Raw genomic sequence first — 18,849 nt, 5'->3', positions numbered from 1 at the left:
TTCCAGACGCGTTATGTAATGCTGGAAAAGGAAAGCTTGAACACGCTTATCCACATCTCAGAACACCCCTTGTTGGGGCCGGAAGTGCGCACGTTGGGACTCTGCACCGATCACTTCCCGGAACCAGAAGACGACCTGAGGGAAAGCCAAAGCCCCTGGAGCATTATGGCCGGACACCCAGACCCGGATGGGCCTGACTTGTGGCCTAGCGGGGAGCTTAGTATGTGGCCAGAGAATGATGATGATGATGACGACGACACCCCCAACCAACCCTATGCAACCACATACCGCCGAAACTTCGATGCCCAAGAGGACTTTCTATCAGGCCCGGATGTCGAAGCACTTGGACGAGCCATGAGTCGCCTCAGCAACTGCACAACACTCCTCCTGACCGATGCATGTATTCCTTGGGGCGCCGCGCGGTTGGAAAGGGAAATAGGTGAACTCGACAGAGGCCTAGGTTATGACGATGCTGGTAGCGAACGGTTTGTGAAGCATGTGTTGCATGTCATGCTTACGGCTGCAAATGCAAGCAAGCTTCCTCTAGAGGAATTGTGCATCTACCTTGGTCAGGAAGATAGGCCCCAGACCAAGTCCCCAATCAGCTTCCACCTACTCGACTTGTCACCGGAGCATATGGCGCAGTCCGAGAGTCGCAGTGACATTCCCAGCCTTACGACTCTAAAGTTACTTGCTTCTCCGCCGTTTGAGAAAACCTCCGAGGAGAATGATTCCGCCCCTACCTGGAGCCAGAATCTTACCCGTTTCATTGGTCTTTTTCCTCACCTGGCGCACTTTTCTTTGGCCTTCAGCAATGACTTCGATCTCCAAACTATTTCTCCATGTCTTTACAGCATATTGTCAATCCCCCAGCTACGGAAACTGGAATTAGCCCGGTTGGAAGTCACCGAATCGGAACTGGCTGGCTTACTTCTCCGCCATCAATCAACACTGGAGGAAATCAGTCTTTGGGAAGTGGTGATGGATGACAAGGTTAGTTGGACGACGCTGTTGAAGAAAATCGAGCAGATGCCCCAAGTTCACGGGGTGACGTTGAAAGACTGCTGGCTCTCTGCGCTCAATCGCTACGGTGTAACATATGATTATGAGCTAGATGCGGTCTATATCAGAAACAGACAGGGTTTCAAAGAGGCAATAGCTATGGTGGAGGAGCTGGAGATGATATGGAATCTGGACTGAGCCATGTATAGGTCTTGTTGGAAATCCGAGGATCCCCCTTCCCTTCAGGATTAAGACCATCAGTCTGAAAGTCCTAGACTTAGAGTTCAAAGTCCTGGATGGAATCATTTAGAGATATAAACCCGACAAGGACTCTCATCTCAACAATAACAATCAAGTTCAATCGATACCTGCATTCAGCACCCCTGCGTAATATTTCCAACATAGAATCGCTAGAGCGAGTGTGTTGGACATTCATCTTCGACTCTAAATATAGCCCATTGTATCCCCCATCGACTTTGACGAAGCAAGCCGCCTAATTCGGCCAGGTGCTAAATAGTGACACCGATACAAGCCTCGACGCTTCACATCGACACACTCTGATAAATACCAGTCCTCGCGCCGCTCACACCACACACTTCTAACACATCACAGCATACATTTCAACATGAATAAAGAACACCATGAAAATCGTCATATTTCAGTGAGAGTTACTGATGTTCAAGTCACTGGACGTGGGGTGAAGACCATTCATATTGACGGCGAACCTCTCAACCGTCCAGTACGCAGCTTATTCGATATTCGCCGCGTGTACCAGAAAGCGCTGCAGACTGCTGAGTTGGAGCCTCTATTGAGCCAAGCCGAGAAGCCTTCCCGAGGGATTGGTAACGATCGCGTAGAAAAACTCCCTCCTGGCATAGGATTCTACGTGCAAACGCAGAAGACATTATACATCTACTTGCTTCGAATCTAGGTGTGTATCCTACATGGAGCTACCACAACCATCACGGAAGAACAATCAGCTCCCATAATGACTACTATTACACCATCGCTCACTATAGGGCACACTTTCAGGTGTTGAAGGCCCTAGGCTACTGGTTGTTGTGGAGCAAGAGGGGGAGAGAGAGAGAGGAAGGGCGAAGGCTTTGAGTTTGTGGATGCGGGACCCCGATTTATCAGATTAAATAGTATCCTCCGCCATTAGGATTTGCTGATGAGGAGGTAAGGAAAAAATAAAACCAAATTTAGCATCAATGTAGTCACACTCTAGCTTCAGAGAACAAAGACTGCCTCATGGGCAGTGGTGACTACTCTTTAACGTCTCGACTGTAACATAGCAACAGCAACCTCCGATCCCGTAAGCCAGGGCGTGAAACAGCTCTCTGCTACACTACGGTAATACAGTGTGGTGCGTTTTCAGCGTCAGTAACTTGACATTGTAGTTTTGACGAAAACGGGCATAGAACAGTGCGCAGGCATCGGGCCCTTTCTAGCAGCAAGACCCATTTTGTCAAGAAGCTCACCGCGTACAGAGAGTGCACAGGTTGCTTCAGTTGCCAATTTAGGCCTCAACTTGGAAAGTCTAAAACCAATACACTGACGCTGAACTCGCACCACACTGTAGCGATAGGATACCTTGTTTCGAGTTTTGGGACTGAAATGGCCGTTGTATCTTGGTACAAAATAGACTTGCTAATCTAACGTCTTTCTAGGTTTTTAAAACCTCACAGCATTTCAATCCCGGGCAACCCTAGGCCCCATGCTTCCTGCATACTAGCCGACGGGTCTGACAAAGGACGCAGAAATTTGGACTAAAGCCTAAGTTCAGTAGAATTCGGCTAAGACGACTACAAATCCAGAGCATGTAAATACTTTAAGATCTGTGGCACCCAAGACCAACGGCACCTCGTGCCTGGTCGTCCCTAGGCACCAAGAGGGCGGAAGGCGACAGCCGCATCACCATCGTAGGCTTCGTACATATGATAGAACTAGTATCTCCAGGTGCTCTTCTCGTTGCTAGAGCTGCGGGCGATAGACTGCCTGGTGGCGCGCAGAACGACCGAGGCATTGGCGTTGTTAGCTTCCTTACCGCCGTCGGCAGCGGCTCTATCATCTTTCTCATCCAGTTCCTTTTGTTTCTATTCCTCAGAAACTACCTAGTCCGTGTTTTGTGAGTTCGCTGGCCTCCACCTGGGACCACACCACATACTGACACGCGCAATCAGCAAGTCAAAATTATATCTAGCTCCCCCGCACGAGCGGCCGGAACGGCAACGCTACGGGTTCGTCACCACCGTCAAGTGGCTGTGGAACGTGCGTGACGAAGACACCATAAAGAGGTGTGGGCTTGACGCGTACTTCTTCCTCCGATACCTACAGACTCTGCTTGCTATCTTCGTCCCAATCGCCGTGGTGGTGATACCCGTGCTAGTGCCATTAAACTATGTCGGCGGACGGGGTAGTCAGCTCAACTCTGACGGAGGGGGAAACTCGACAGGCCGGCACCCGGATCAGACCACGGGGCTGGACACTTTGGCGTGGGGAAATGTGCGGCCGACGAGCACGCATCGCTACTGGGCGCACCTCTCAATGTCTGTTGTCGCCGTGACATGGGTCTGCTTCATCTTCTTTCACGAGATGAAGAGGTACGTAGAGGTGCGGCAGAGCTATCTCACGAGCGCCGACCACCGGGCCAGGCCTTCGGCAAGGACCATATTGGTAAACTCGATCCCCGCTTCGTTGTGCACCAGAGAAAAGCTGCGGGACCTGTTCTTCCTGTTTCCCGGCGGGGTGGAGAACGTGTGGGTGAATAGAGACTTCTCCTCTTTGGCAGAGAAGATTGACCGCCGCGATGAAATCCATCGTAAGCTCGAAGAGGCCGAAACGCTCCTCGTCAAGGCTACCCAACGGGCGTGGAGAAAAGCGGGCAAACCGGTGTTGAGACCTGACGGCGTGTTGGAAGTCGCAACCAGCGGGTACGAGAGGTCGAAATCGGCGTCTGGGCGTCGGATGCCCCGAGTTCCAGGCCTCAGTCGTATGGATTCCGAGAAGCAAGGGAAATTATCCATGAGAGACTCTGGTGATGGCAGCGGTGGCGGTGGCGGCGGCGGCGGCGGCGGCACTGACTGCGAGAAACATGACAAGGTATGGCCTTGGTGGGAGATCCTGAGCAGTGACGACCGACCCTCCCATCGGCTGCCGCTCTTTGGCTTGCCATGGCTTCCCGGGATCGCGCCCTTCTCGAAGAGAGTCGACACCATAGACTGGTGCCGAGAGCAGCTGGATGCTATGAACTCGGAAATCGAACTGCTGCAGAAGAACCCGGAAGATCGCTTTCCGCTCCTGGACTCGGCATTCATCCAATTCAATACCCAGGTGGCAGCTCACATGGCCTGTCAGAGCGAGATTCTCCGTCTCCCGGGGCAGATGACCCCCAGAATTATCGGTTTCTGCCCCAAGGGAGTTATCTGGGCCAATCTGGGCCTATCCTACCGGGCGAGCTGGTTCCGATCGATGGCGGCGTACGGCATCCTGCTCGTCATGGTCTCGCTTTGGTCCATTCCCGTGGCCTGGACGGGCGCTCTGAGCCAAATCGACCAGCTTGTCGAGGGGAGCCACTGGGAGTCGCTTTTGGAGGACAGACAGATGCTCAGAACGGCCGTCCAAGCATTCGCAGGCCTCCTGCCTACCGTACTGTTGGCACTTCTCCTCTACCTCTTGCCGCTGTTCCTGGAACTCCTGGCCGAGTTCAAGGGCGTCAAGACCCACGCATTAAGGGACGAGTTCGTCCAGAGATTCTACTTCGTCTTTCTGTATATCCAGATCTTCCTCGTCGTCTCCATCGCCTCCTTCTTTACGGCGTCGATCGGCGAATTGGCAGCCAACGTGCGTGAGCTGCAAAGAGCACGAGACGTGCTCGACATGCTGTCCAGGAATCTGCCCAAGGCAGCCAACTACTTCTTCTCCTACATGATCCTGCAGTCGCTCTCAGCCAGCTCCGCGACGCTCCTGCAGGGAGGCGCTCTTATCACACGCTACGTTCTTGGGCCGCTGCTCGATTCTACACCTCGTGCCAAATGGCTCCGCCATACTAGCCCCGTCTCTGTCAGATGGAGCGCTGTTTTCCCTGCCTACACAAACTTTGCGTGTATCGCCCTGACGTATTGTATCATTTCTCCCCTCATATCTGCCTTTGCTATTCTCACCTTCGCCCTTCTCTGGGCCGCTCAGCGGTACATGATATTCTACGTCTACCAGTCTGACTACGACACCGGAGGGGTGCTCTACCCCGCGCGCTCAATCAGACCTTCACTGGCGTATACGTGATGGAGCTCTGCCTCGCCGGTCTCTTCTTCATAGTGAAGGATGGAGATGGGAGGCTCGCTTGCACGGCGCAGGGCGTGATCATGATTCTGCTATTCATTGCTACAGTCCTCTACCAGATCTGGCTCAACGGAGCTTTTGCACCTCTCTTCCATCATCTGCCAATAGAAGGGAGCGATTGTTTGAACGAAACGCTGCGCCGGGGCTCATCCACCCAGGAGCATCGCGTTGCCGAGTGCAACGTCAATGACGAGGCCTGCAGCCGGAGCGACAAAGCCACTAGTCACAAATACCTTGAGGTGGCCGCTGATAGTGCAGAATATTCCGAGCTTCCCACAAGGTTGGAAGATGTGCCCGAGGGTATGAGAGACATGCTCGTCCGCACTGCCTTTGAACACAGAGCCCTACGTGCTCGGCGGCCTACTCTGTGGATACCTAAAGATCATCTTGGGGTAAGCGATTGGGAGGTTCGTCAGACGACGAGGGGCACTCGCCACGTTTCCGTGTGTAACCGTGGCGCTTCTCTTGATGAAAAGGGTGTCGTATCGTTTGACTTGTGTCCTCCGGACCAGATGCAGTTTGATCGAGTCAGACTATAGACAGGGGTGCGTCTTGTAGGATGAAGCCATAGTTTTAGGGAGCGTTGCCATGCACAACCACCCTTTCGCCCCACAAAAAAAAAAAAGCACCACCAAAAATCAGCAACTTTACTTACACAGAACTTGACCAAAATGATAGATATGCGCAAAATTTTTCGTTTTATAAATAATAAATGCACATATCTATTGAATCCTCGGTCTTCTGATAACCCGCCCTGATCGCGTGGTTGGTTGATGGGGTATGGTTTCCTCTCCGACTTCAATGACCGAGCCAGCCTCCGATTCTGACTCCGGCTCGCCTGAACAGCCACCTTCCACCACAACGGCCATATTTTGAGTCTTCTCTTCGGATATGGCTTCTCCACCAGCTAGAGTCTCACCAAGAGTCATAAAACGTTTGTTAGGATTCGGCACCGCCTTCCTCTTCTTCCCTCTCTTCAGGCGAGCCAATTCCTCCTCTAGGCTTGCAATCCTCGCAGTATGTGTTGGAAGAACTGAGAGTTCCCCCTTAACTTCAGGATCAAGATTAAAGTTTGAAGTCCTACGATTAAGGTTCAAAGTCCTAGATGGGATCATTCAAAGATATAAGGCCCCAAAGGGCCTCTCATTGAGATCATGGAAACTTAACAAAGAATAATCACAATCACTACAACAAGAACTACCTGTTGTCAAGTGCACTCAGCATCCCTGCGCGACATAACAACAGTATGCGCCGCTACCGTCTGCTATTAAGCCTTAAAGCCCTTTGCTATTACGTTGTACCGTCTCCGCGTCTTTGGTGTTTTGTTCAGCCCGAGATCACGAATTTGACGGCTCGTTTGTGTTGTATCGTCCGAGTCAAAATACGGCGCGGGTTCGGGGGTTGCTCTTGGGTTGCCATTTGGCCTATCCTGTTAGATTTCTGGATGCCGCAGCGCTTTGGCACGTGAGATCGGCCAATTCCCAGTAACCCTCCAGCCGGAGAGTATGTTCTTCTTAGTCATTCTAACTCGACGCGCCTCGGCGTAGGCCCTGATGAAATTGACCTTGTCCATTAGAGTGGAATCAGTCAATGAAGCGAACTTTTCCAACTCTCGTCGATATGCGGCTTTGGAGGCATTGAATACTCCATTGTCTAACGGCTAGAGCCCATGAGAGCAGTGTGCTGGCAGATAGCAGCAATAAACGTTGTTCAAAAAGCACGTGGCCATCCATTCATCCTTCCGTCGCTCAGTAGTGATCTTGAGCTGAAGGAAAGGAAGAACATATCGTTGCATGACTCCCATGACCATCTAAAATGATTAGTCTCGCGTCAGAGTCGTCGGCAGGCATGGTCTGGGGCAGATAGACTCTTTCAAGCCATTCAACGCCAATGTGGTCGTCAGTCCACCCGTTAGGCGAAGTTATGTAATACCAGTCTGCTATCTTCTTGAATTCCTCAAGAAACCACTGTTTCTGGAGTTCTTTCCCCTTGAAGATTATGCCAGGGATCAAGGCGCGGCCGCCAGCAGTGACAGCTTCGATAAATGAAGTCCAATTTCGAGTCTGTGGTCCCTTGAGAAATGCCTTCCGCTTTGGGTCCACGCTTCCAACAACCAGGCTATCTAAGCCTAAATAAAAAGGATTAGTCGGCCAAATTTCAAGAACTGACAAGGTATACAGATAGATGCTTGCCGAAACCAGTCATAATACCCCCTTCGTCAACGTTGACGATGTTTTCAGGCTTGATCCAGCCATACTGGCCCTCCCTGATATCAAAGTACCAGTGAACTGCCTTGGGCGTGAAAGAGTTGAACCTGTTGGCTTCCTGACGTCTACCCATCTTGGTCTTTAGGGCTATGCGGCGATTGATAAATCTGGTCACCCAATTGCGTCCTAACTCGGGATGTTCGTCCTGCTGTCTCAACAAGCCGATGACGCAAGCGAGGATCTGACTGTGGGACGGAGCATGGTCCAAGGATTCCTGACGGAGTATCCAGAAAGCCAATCTGTCCTCTTGATTCTTGGACAAATGTCGGCGAGGCTGAATCTACTCTTTCACGGCTGTGCGGCCGTTACGTCTGTCGATTAGAGTCCCTCGGGGCACTCCTCGTCTCCGGGCCGCTTGAGAGGGCGAAAAGCCATTATCAGGAATATCCAATATAGCCTTAACCATGTCGTCCTCTGTGTATTCCCATCGAAGCCGCGAGATAGGCATTTTTTTGTCGTTGTCAAAGACAAACACAAAAAAACACGAGAAAGAGCAGTGAGGAGCTTGGTGATTAACCTGACAATATTTCAATAGCACGACCTGCATATATCGCGTACCCCGCACAGCCTTACAGAGTCAAAATAATCACCTCCAATCATTTCTATAATCAATAGAGGTACCTTCTTTTAGGTAGCTATTTATTTTGGCCGACTTTCGTGCAAGTGAAATTGACGAGTTTTGGTGGTGCTTTTTTTTTTTTTACGTGGCGAAAGGGTGGTTGTGCATGGTATATCAATCATTTCAACTTAGAAAATCGGATGATTTGATTAGATTGAAGGATGAAATTATCCAACTCGGTTGGTATGATTGTTGTGCTTGATTGACTGGCTGACATACGGGGAGCTCTGATTATAGGCGTCTGCCTAACAGTATTCTTCCGCCGCCGACCTCATCGTTATCCCAAATCTCTTCCATCCTACGTCAACGACAGCCGTGACTCGACAATGCCTGTTCCGCCTGAAGCCAATCCCTGGCATCTCTCCTCTCATGGCTGATTATGCACGCAAGTCTCTTTCACGATGAAGCATCATCCTAGCCATCAGCCGTGCCCACGCGCCCTGAATGTCTGGCAAGCCGCTGCACTTCTCTGCCCTGACATCTGGTGGCGACAGCCATCATTGCATATGCTAGGTACACTGTTCATGCAACTGCAGGAACAGATCCCCAGGGACACTACGCGTTTGGGACGGTTCGCGAGCCCCATTTGGACGCCAGTGCTGCAAGATGAGGCGTCCTATTTGCGTAGGGTGCAAAACTGGATCAGCCATTAAAGCCAGGAGCGATGACCTTGCTCGGCGCAATTTAAGGTCGTCCCTTCCTTCCCCAACGAAGCTCTTGCACTAGCTTCATCCAAAGAACATGACCCGGCGGATTCTATCGTGCCAGGGGAAGTGTTCCCCCGGCCAACCACCAACTCCAAAGGAGGAAGCCGAGACTCAAACGACATCTACCATCTGTCAAATACCATTTAGGCCTGGTGCGGGCCTTACACGCGAATCATCTCAACCCCCGCCCCCTAACAACTCAGCCAGCATCAAACGGGAGCGGTCTCGGCAACCGAGGACCCATGCCCGGAACCAATGTTTCCGCGGCTCGAGGGGCTCCTTGTACTGTCACAGCTCCGAGGATGACCTGGATAGCAGTTCTTCGGCTAGTGGTAGCGATTCTGATGACATTTCATGCAGCGATAGCGAGCATTCCTCGCCGGGCGCTGCCCAAGAATACGTTTTACCACACAACCACCGGTTTCAGAGCTCTAGGCCGGAGCTTGTAAAGTCCGCCCTGGATTCTCTGGATGCTTGGATGAAATCCACACGACATATTCTGCCTCCTGACGACAGGCTACCCCCCCGGAAGCGACTCCGGACATCACACTGGAAGGAGGGCAACGACAGCGATGACAGCATCGGCGGGTTCGTCGTAGTCTCCCCCTGGTCGGATACTTCCACCTGGCATGCCCATTCTACGTTTACAACCCGGCCAGATACCAGCAATGCTTGCTGCAATACGACCTGCGGTCCATCGAAGACGTTATCCGTCATCTAAGGCGTCACCACATGAAGCCCCCCTACTGCCCCCGTTGCTCTCAGACCTTTGACACACTGTCCAGCCGGGATAGCCACATCTTGGAGAGAACGTGTGAGCTTCGTGACCCACAGCCCATTGAAGGCATCAACTTCTACCAAGAGTCAAAGTTGAAACGACGAGATAAAATCTATCTCGGCGAGGCAAAGCGCTGGCGACGCATCTATGCCACCGCCTTTCCCAACTCAGACCTTCCTCGTTCCCCATACCTAGACAGAGGCTGTGGGAAGGCGGTTTCCATGGCCCGAGACTGCTGGAGGGTAAATGGTCGACTCTGCGTTTCCCAATTTCTAGAGCGCAGCGGGTTTATTGGCGGGGAGGACGAGAGGGATAGGCTTGCGGAAGAGGCATTATGCAATTTGGCACTGGAGGATATGGTCCGCGTGATAGTCCGACGCTATGGCCATTGATATGAGGGCTTTGACAGGGTGAATAATACAGATAGGTAATAGAACTCATGATTTTCAGGCCCCTAGTAATCCGCAGGATTATGATTACGAGCTACCTACGGATGGCAGAGTGCGACAGTTGGACCTCCGTATCACGGATGAGGCGCAGCATGCTCCACCTTCACATACCCTTGCTGATCCAGCCGCCTTGTCGCTCCTGGCTTCCCTACTTAAGTCAAGAAGTCTTCCCGTTCATATGGCTCCCTGTCTTGCTTGTTCCTAGGCACATAGGAATCATCTCTGTTTGCCAAATATTCCTACACCCTAGCTCACACTTATCGCATATTACATTCTTCAACAAAGACCAGGCGCCCAATGTCGATCGGTTCATTCAACGAGAGCTCGCCCCTTATGAGGCCGGCCCCTATTAATAGCCTCGTTGGTGCCTCTCCTCATGGCAATGTTGACGGCCGCATCAGTCTCCGTCGAGGCTCGAGCACCTTGAATTTTCTCCTGGACTCAAAATATACACCGGGTCTCAATAGCCAGAACTCTGCCTTGAGACATCTCGCCTACTTATGGCATGTCACCAAGATTACCCTTCTCAGCAGTATGTTTACGCATGACTCTGAAACCCCATTTCTCTGGTGGCGATGTGACTGACTTAATTCCAGGCTATGCCAACTTCCTTCTGGTTATGGTCCCCATCGGCATTGTCGCCGGGGAGCAGTGCTGGAATCCCACTGCCGTCTTTACCATCAACTTCTTCGCCATCATACCCCTCGCTGCTGTCATGTCGTTTGCGACCGAAGAGATCTCTCTACGGCTGAGAGAAACAATTGGTGGCCTCCTGAATGCCACCCTTGGAAATGCCGTCGAGCTAATTGTGCGCCTCCCCTACGAAAGACCTACGTCGAAACCGAGATGCTAACCATGACTGCAGGTCAGCATTGTAGCGCTCAAGGAAAAGCATATCGACATTGTCCAGGCCTCTATGCTCGGGTCGAGCCTCTTCAACCTTTTACTGGTGATGGGCATGTGCTTCCTGTTTGGTGGTATCGTCCATCGCGGATCGGCTGGCAACGGTACAGAGCAGGTCTTTTCTTCGGCTACAGCACAAACTACCTGCTCGCTCATGGCACTCTCGTCTGCCTCGCTCATCATCCCCGCTGCCGTATGTTTCAACTTTCGCCACTTTCAAGGAACAAGCTAACTGGCCGTGGATATAGCTGTCTGCCGTGCTTGACCAGAGTGGCTACAGGGATAAGGACCAGAGAATCCTCGCTCTGTCGCGCGGAATCGCCATCATACTGCTTCTCCTCTACCTCCTCTACCGCGTCTTCCAGCTTCGTACTCACAGCAGCCTTTTCGATGCCGAGAACCAGAACTCTGGCGAGCATGAGGAGCCCGAGGAGCCCAGCCTGGGTACCGTCAGCGCTGTCGCCGTCCTTGTTGTCACCACCATCATGGTTGCCGTCTGCGCCAACTACCTTGTGGGAAGTATCAACAGCTTTGTCGAGACGTCAGGCATAAGCAGGGCTTTTATTGGCTTGATTTTGATCCCCATTATTGGAAATGCCGCCGAGCGTACCACCGCCGTCGTCGTTGCAGTCCGGGATAAGATGGACCTAGCCATGAGTGTTGCCGTTGGCTTCAGCATTCAGATCTCTCTTTTCGTCACTCCTTTCCTCGTCGTCGTCAGCTGGGCCTTTGGCTCAGATATGAACTTTCATTTTGAGACTTGTAGGCTTAGAACAACCCGCAGCCGTGCCGGATGTTTGTATGTTAACCTGTTACCCCTCAGTCCAAACTGCTGTCTTTTTCGTCTCCGTTCTTGCCGTTACATACACTGTGCAAGACGGCAAATCCAACTACCTTGAGGGCGCTATGCTTCTTGGACTTTACGCCATTATCGCCCTAGCCTTCCTCGTCCTCCCCAGTAACCTCGTTAGCGGAGAGCTTTGAACCTAGTAAGGCACACCTATCACCCACTCAGCTTTCTCTCACGCGTTGTGATGCAGGGGGCGTCTGGCCCAGAAAGTGAAGGCGAATGTGCACGTCGGACACAGGATTGTTATCGGCCGGAAGTCTTGATTAAGTTAGTTAATTCTCGTGACTAACGTTCTTGGAGAAGCGTCGCGCCGTGTTGCTATCGAACAAGGCCTTAAGAGTATATCATAATTGATGTCTTAATAAGACGTTTCTTGTTTCTTGTTGCGCCAAGCCGACGATAAAATACACCAATAGGGCTATGAAAATGGTTGTGACTGACTAGCGGTTTTATACCTATCGTCATTAACTACCAATTGACACTTTTATCTTGCCCACTGTTGCGGTGGAATTTCCATCTTACACTATTTTCTACTCTGCCAGGCCGTCAGATTTCGTTGCCTTGATAGGTTCTATTCCTTGATCTGGAAGACAGAATCGCTGCACCCGCTTTTGCATAAGAACGGTCACTTCTTTCTGTGGAGCTCATTCACAAAAGACAAGTGCTGGCCTTCTGAACAGGCTACATTGGGTTTTCCCCTGTAGCTCTGCTCTCGCACATGTCTGTTCCCCTTCACTACAAAGCGTGTACCGCCATGAGGCGATGTTTTAGACATTACATCGCTCTATAGAAATCCGTTCGCCGCCTCCCAACCCTTGCGCCTCCTTTCCTCACATCCCTTCTTGGACGAACTCGTCCTTCACAGGCCAGGGTGGCTTTGAAGAACGATCATACTTTTTGACCACTTCCAGGTCAGCCAGCCCTAGCCAGAGCAACACGGACGTCAGATTTCTTTCCCATATCGGCATGGAGACTTTGGAGGCCCATGACCTATCGACGGCGTTAGGCCTTTGCATTGGCTGAGGGTCATTAAGTGTTACACACCTGGCTAGACGATCCGCAACGTATCGGTTGAGGACCATGACAGCCCCCACCATACCGATGTAAACAGGCACACCAGCTGGCAGGCCAGAATCATGAATGGCAATAATAGCACCCAGGAAAACAGCGTGCGCGTAGATCGTGGCGTTCGAGTGAATCTTACCCACACCGAACCTCTTGGCCAAGAATATGATCATTCGAGTGTAGAGGAAGGCGTGGAGAAGCTTGACTGATGCCCGATGTATAGAGGGGCTTTGATAAACAAGCGCAGCTAATCCGATGAAGGGTCGCATCAGTGCGGGAGCTTGGTAAGACGGTCGTGTCCTTACGTCGCCCCGCAACAAGGTCTTTGAAAGGCGTAGAGTTGTGAATGCCTGGGCGAAGCATGCGACCGTGTCGATGACTTCTGGGACCACATCCCCGTCAACAGCTCGGGTGTAATATCGTGCAAGCTCAAACGAACCGGCCAGGATGTGTAGTGCCAGTGATGAAGAGCTTTGTTGGCGAAATTTGACATGGTAGACTGGCAGGCTGCGCCGGGTATGGTACGTAAAGATCAAGATATACACTGAGCATATCAAAAAGTATTGTGTCTTCTTGTCAGACGTCAGCAACTCCCAGTAACCTTCCAATGAGTGCCGGGCATGGCCCATGACACTGGCGGCTGTCATAATTGTGCGAGTTACCAGTTTCACGAGGATAGCGTTTATTAACTGCTAGGTAAAAAAAAACTGGGCGTAAAACTGATTGAAAGACCAAGGCAGATGATAATAAGGGCAGTGGCAGCAGCAGGAAGGAGAGGATGATAGGAACTCAAAGGAAGGAGGGACACTCGTTTATTGGGGCGAACGGATCGTGTGGTCACAAATCTCAATCCAAGCACAGCAGCCGAGAACTACACTTTGAACATGTAGTCAGGGCCTTTTCAGTCCATCGTCTGAAAAGAGTATACACCGGCTGTTGAAGTCCCATTTGCACCGTCCCACAAGAAGGTACACAGTCAGTTTCGCCTCATCGTGAAGTGTCCTAAAATGACTGCCGATTTCACTATATATATACCTCGTCGGACTTGTTCCCAACACTCGCTTCCTTTCCTCAGAGTGTATCCGAGGATCAATGTGACTTCATCCTGATTTCGAATTGAAGGCTTGTCAAATGACGTCTCACAAGTTCGACCAGCTGATTGAGGAAGCATGATGATCAACAACAAGCGAAGTCTTGCCTTGATTCCCTTGTAGTCAAGGGTAGGAGCGACAGAAGCCTTTGGCTCCTCAGGACTACACATTTCTTACTCAGTTCATCCTGATCACCAAGTCCAGACAACGAGCCCAACTCGCTCGTTGACGAGACGGATAGGTTTTTGTTCTTACCTCTTGGAGCGGCTGGGGAGGAGACTGGGAGAATGATTTGCTTTACCTTCAAGAAGCATGTCTATTGCACTTCTTTCGCTTTCATAAGCCAAGGCTTCGGATCAAGCGATACGAGTTTGGAAAATCTTTCCTTCAATTTAGGAGGGACCTAATTCCATTGGTCTTTTGACTTACTAGACGCCCTTTGAAGTCCTTTTTTTTTTTTTTTTTTTTTTATTTCACCTTACTTCTCCCCTCTCCTTGTTGGAAAGGAAACTATCCTCTCAGTCCTCTTCTATGGGGTCACATCTTTCATTACCACCGTTTGCGAAAGCAAAAGGGGGCAATTTTACCAAGAGGGCACTGCTGTCTCTCCCTACATGGTGCAGTGCCATAATTCGGAAGAAATAGACAAGTTGGAAGGCAACTCAGGGTCCATGATCTCGCCACGCACGTAAAGAAGACAAGAAATCTGTAAGGTCTTTTACCAAGACCTAGTATCCCTAACGACGCGGCGGCTGACTTGCTCATTACCTTCTTGTGACCATGCCAGTCCGACAATTAAAATGTAATACCAAGAAAGTACGTAGAAACACCAAGATCCCCTCTTCCCCCAAAACCCCCCCAAATAGGGAAGGTTCAAATTTATTGTTGTGGGAGTGTCTTCGTTGATAAAAGTCCCAGTTAGTATCAGAGATGCTGTTAAAGGCTTGTCCGTCTTCCTGCAAGTCTTCCAACACTACTAGGTGGCAAAACTCATCACCAGACCGTCTCCGTTCAATCACCTCAGCAGAAACTTCGAATGCACTGAGCCATCGCCATTTTCTCACTCCCTCATCCGGCATCTCAGCGGTGCCATCATACATCCTGCACTAATAAACGTTCTAAATCTAGATTGGCTTCCCACCCCCCACCGCCCTCTCTATTGCATTCCTTTCATTCTACCGAATAATCGACATGCATTGAGCATGATCCCGTCGCGCATGTCGGAGCAAGCTCGGAGGCGGACCTACCCTGTACCCAGATGATGGAGGATACCAAGGTTCTCACCTATTCTATCATGAAGACCCCAGTACCTCTTAACTTCTCCAGCCGCATTTTACAGCCGAGTTGACACGTTCTTCAGCCTCTCTCATACGCGCAACATGGTCGCCGTGGAGATTGGTTAAAGGCCCCATTCAGTAGATTGGCATTGAAATTTTATAAAGCAGCCAATTGTGGGTTACCATAGAGGATGATGGCTGCAGCTGCAAGAGACCTGGTTTACATTGGAAAGCTTGGGGTGCTTGGATGTACTGGCTAACTGATCTTAGCACCCACACCGCACCCTGGCCATTAAGACACCAATCATGCTCAGCCGCGTAAGATCGCGCGACGGGCTTCTCAACGCGACAGGACCGAATCGAACGCTAAGAAATTCGATTCGACAGTCGTGACTTGGCGTCGAATGACTATCGATTCAACTCACATTCGATAGATGTCCAACCCTGGTGGTCATGTAGCACGCTCTTTTGATTGACAACGGGCTCCAGACGACCTTGGCCAGCGCTGCCGTCAAGCCGAGTCGGCTTGAGTAAGCTTGGGCTCGTTGACACAAACAAAGTCAAGTAAGTTAAGTATGGCCCCCCGGTAGCTTGACTTGTATGAGGCATTACATATTTTTTGATGTTTTCCGTATTTTGCTACAGTTTCCACTCGATCCAACATGAGACCGAAACAGTGTCCCTTTTACATCATGATCGCCATTTATTTTTTATTTTATTTTATTTTATTTTTCTTTTTTTTTTGGTGTTTTGGAGCGTATTACACGAGCCGGCCACGAGCCGTGGCTCGGGCGCTGCCCGAGTCAACACCACAAAATTCCACAGATTTCGCGCTTTCAGCCATGAGCTCCTTCGTCCTTAGGTCTTTTGATGGCACTCTACTGCTACTACCTCCGCCACAGTCAGTTCCGCCCCAGTTGATGCTATTCGCACTCTGATGCTTCATCTAGGCCGTCATAACGAAGCCGAAGAATCCCCTCGCCCTTCACGACGCCTCAGAGCATTCCAGAGAGCATCCCTGCGCCGTACGCCTTCACCCTCCTTCGTCGCCAAGCGCAGGCACGCAAAACTATAGCCCAGCAGCTGGACGAGCTATCAATTGAGGCTTACCCGCAATCGACGACATGCAATCGCTCTCGCGCTCTAATGTAAAGGGCCGGTCACATGTACTAGAAGATAAGGCCCGCAAGAAGGGAGGGCAGCTACGGACGATTTGGATTAAGGACTACGGGGTATTGTTGCTCGAATTAAACCCCGATGACACTACTAAACCGAGCCTGTGGCAAGATGGGGAGCCCTATGCTCTTCCAACATCAAGCCTCGACCTCCGCATTAGCACATCTTAGAGAGTATCTATCCCTCCTCCCTCTCAGATCTTACTGACGGCCTTAGTAACCACAGGATCCTTCTAGGAGACCCCAAGGCCCCAGTGACCCCAATGCCGCCGATGACCACGATTCCGTCTTCGACCTTCAAATGGCCGCCTCGAAGCGCCCCTGGCTCGGGCCCATGACGGAAGCAAGCGCTGCACGTGCCGAAGAATTATGACCTGGCGTATATCATCGACGCCGACCAGCCTTTCTCAACTTCTCGAATAAATACATGATAGAGCTGCTCAATCTGTCCGTTTCGAGCCTGGAAGGTCAATTGGCCCTTGGGCGGACCTCTTTCCCAGAGAAGCTGTCAAAACTATTCGAGAAGACGACGAAAGAAGGGCTCCAGGCTGACTTACAGGATGTCTTTTGATAGTTTCCCTCCTTCGATCTCTGAGCCTCTCCTAACCGGCATGCGAAGACTGCTATATCGGATACTGCAGCGAACAACGATACAACCATGGAGGCTCTCTACAAAGTGTTAGGCCTATTAATAGATATGGATGAAACCAAGGCCCACTGGGTACACTGTTTTGGCCATATCTTCGCCCCCATCGCCAAAGCCTTCCTCTCAAGCTTCGGGGTTGATGCCTTTGATGATGAAGTTAATATGGGCGATGCTGGAGCTGACTTCCAGTAATAGCGTAAGAATAGCCCTATCCTAAAGCGCTATAACATCGTCAGGTACATTCGGACATCGCCGCAGCGGTAGAAGGCATTGGTGGATTTTGCAATGCAGCTTGAAGTCGAATCCAACTCTAAAGAATTCTATTGAGCTTGAAGTCACCGACAACGAGTCTAAGTTGGATTCAACCTACCTATTGATTGAGTGAGCTATGCGGAAGCGGCGTGGCATCGTCGGCTCCCTTGCTCGAGAGGCACAATAAGGTAGCAATCCCCCTCACGAAATTTCATCTTGAACCTAACGATTGAAAGCTTCTGAGTGATACAGGGATAGAATACCCTAGCTTCTCGAGCATCCCGAAGCCTTAAAGCAGCATTATGACCCAAATAAGCCGAAACCGCGGTCAATTTGTAAGCACCAGACCGTGCAGACAGGATACTGACGATGATACTATTCAGTGCCCATCGTCTCCCGCCAACAGGCACGGAGGGCTCCCAGTCCGGTCTAGCAACTTACCCGCCTAACTCGAGGCTTACGAGGTTAACATCACTCGTCACAGCCACCGCCTTCAACCGTATCCACAGTCACCATTAAGTGAAAATGCCCTAAGCAACCTACTTACCTCTATACCAGATGAATACACCTACCCTTTCGCCCGCGATGTAAGTAAAAGAGAGGGCATCGCTGCCGCCAAGGCCGCTATATCTCTGCTTCCATCCAATGCACCTGGTTTGAGCTCAATATCTACTACACTAAGCTTGCTGACTCGCCCTTATTTGCGACCTCCATTATCCTACATCGCGAGTGCTTGATGACATATCTGGAAGGTCTGTAGAATGCAGATGTTCAACACGAATGAATCCGCGATGCTAAGAGGGACTACAAGGACCAGTTCGAGCGTTGGTATACCACTTCCTCTGATCATGCCGACGGTAGAGAGCAGCCGAACCACTCTGCATCGCAAGGCCTTGAGTACGAGAAGAGTTGTTGCAATGGTTGGCTAGATGCTCAGAGGCGCCGGATGCTACAGCAGCATTAGCAGCCAGGTTCCTTACAAGGAGAGCTTCAAAAAAAAACTACGAGGCAAAGCTTGAGGCCATAGATGACCCCTTGGGCAGCGGTGTAAGACGAAGAGCGAATATCAGGCGCCGTCACAGATTACCCTCGATATCTTGGCTATACCAGCGATGGCTGCTGACTGTGAGAGGGTCTTTAGTTTGTCGAAGCTCACGATGACGTCACAATGTCAGACAATGCATCCGGAGGCCCTCGAGTTCTTACAGTGCTTTAAGAATTGGGGCTGGACTCACGGTATACGGTTTTGGCAATCTCCTCGCGGATCCCATTGGGAAAGAATGCCGCGAGGACGGCGGTGAGCTTGGATGATAATCGAATAGAGCCGGTCGGGACAGAAAGCGGCTCACACTGTCACACTAGGTCAGTTTGCCAAGTTGAACCGAGTAAGTCAAGTTCCGGTAAGTTTGGGCTGGTGAGGAGTCAAG

At 50.9% G+C, this 18,849-nt stretch overlaps 5 protein-coding genes across 5 annotated transcripts; 3 read left to right on the top strand and 2 right to left on the bottom strand.

The window, feature by feature from the left end:
- Positions 1-18: 18 nt before the first annotated feature.
- MRS44_013499 (uncharacterized protein) lies at positions 19-1,200 on the top strand (the record flags this gene model as incomplete). Its single annotated transcript, XM_046277619.2, has 1 exon — positions 19-1,200. The coding sequence occupies one exon, from the start codon at positions 19-21 to the stop codon at positions 1,198-1,200; it is 1,182 nt and encodes a 393-aa protein (XP_046125798.2).
- A 427-nt stretch (positions 1,201-1,627) lies between these two features.
- Positions 1,628-5,882, top strand: MRS44_013498 (uncharacterized protein; the record flags this gene model as incomplete). Its single annotated transcript, XM_065616970.1, has 8 exons — positions 1,628-1,844; positions 1,901-1,933; positions 2,304-2,317; positions 2,365-2,381; positions 2,436-2,503; positions 2,887-3,130; positions 3,186-5,192; positions 5,237-5,882. 8 exons carry the CDS (start codon positions 1,628-1,630, stop codon positions 5,880-5,882), a joined length of 3,246 nt encoding a protein of 1,081 aa, XP_065473042.1.
- A 1,209-nt stretch (positions 5,883-7,091) lies between these two features.
- Positions 7,092-8,058, bottom strand: MRS44_013497 (uncharacterized protein; the record flags this gene model as incomplete). The annotated part of the gene is made up of 3 exons (XM_065616969.1): positions 7,092-7,471; positions 7,509-7,795; positions 7,895-8,058. The coding sequence occupies 3 exons, from the start codon at positions 8,056-8,058 to the stop codon at positions 7,092-7,094; spliced, it is 831 nt and encodes a 276-aa protein (XP_065473041.1).
- Positions 8,059-8,970: 912 nt separating this feature from the next.
- MRS44_013496 (uncharacterized protein) lies at positions 8,971-12,050 on the top strand (the record flags this gene model as incomplete). The annotated part of the gene is made up of 8 exons (XM_065616968.1): positions 8,971-9,524; positions 9,596-10,073; positions 10,165-10,319; positions 10,454-10,695; positions 10,760-10,971; positions 11,029-11,259; positions 11,315-11,828; positions 11,890-12,050. The coding sequence occupies 8 exons, from the start codon at positions 8,971-8,973 to the stop codon at positions 12,048-12,050; spliced, it is 2,547 nt and encodes an 848-aa protein (XP_065473040.1).
- Positions 12,051-12,746: 696 nt separating this feature from the next.
- Positions 12,747-14,242, bottom strand: MRS44_013495 (uncharacterized protein; the record flags this gene model as incomplete). The annotated part of the gene is made up of 2 exons (XM_065616967.1): positions 12,747-13,621; positions 14,017-14,242. The coding sequence occupies 2 exons, from the start codon at positions 14,240-14,242 to the stop codon at positions 12,747-12,749; spliced, it is 1,101 nt and encodes a 366-aa protein (XP_065473039.1).
- Positions 14,243-18,849: the final 4,607 nt, after the last annotated feature.

Source organism: Fusarium solani (assembly GCF_023522795.1).
Source record: "Fusarium solani strain SB1 chromosome Unknown bctg00000009, whole genome shotgun sequence".
In the NCBI taxonomy this organism is placed as follows: Eukaryota; Fungi; Ascomycota; class Sordariomycetes; order Hypocreales; family Nectriaceae; genus Fusarium; species Fusarium solani.
The sequence above is the reverse complement of the archived record's forward strand: the minus strand, read 5'-3'. Positions and strand labels throughout refer to the sequence as shown.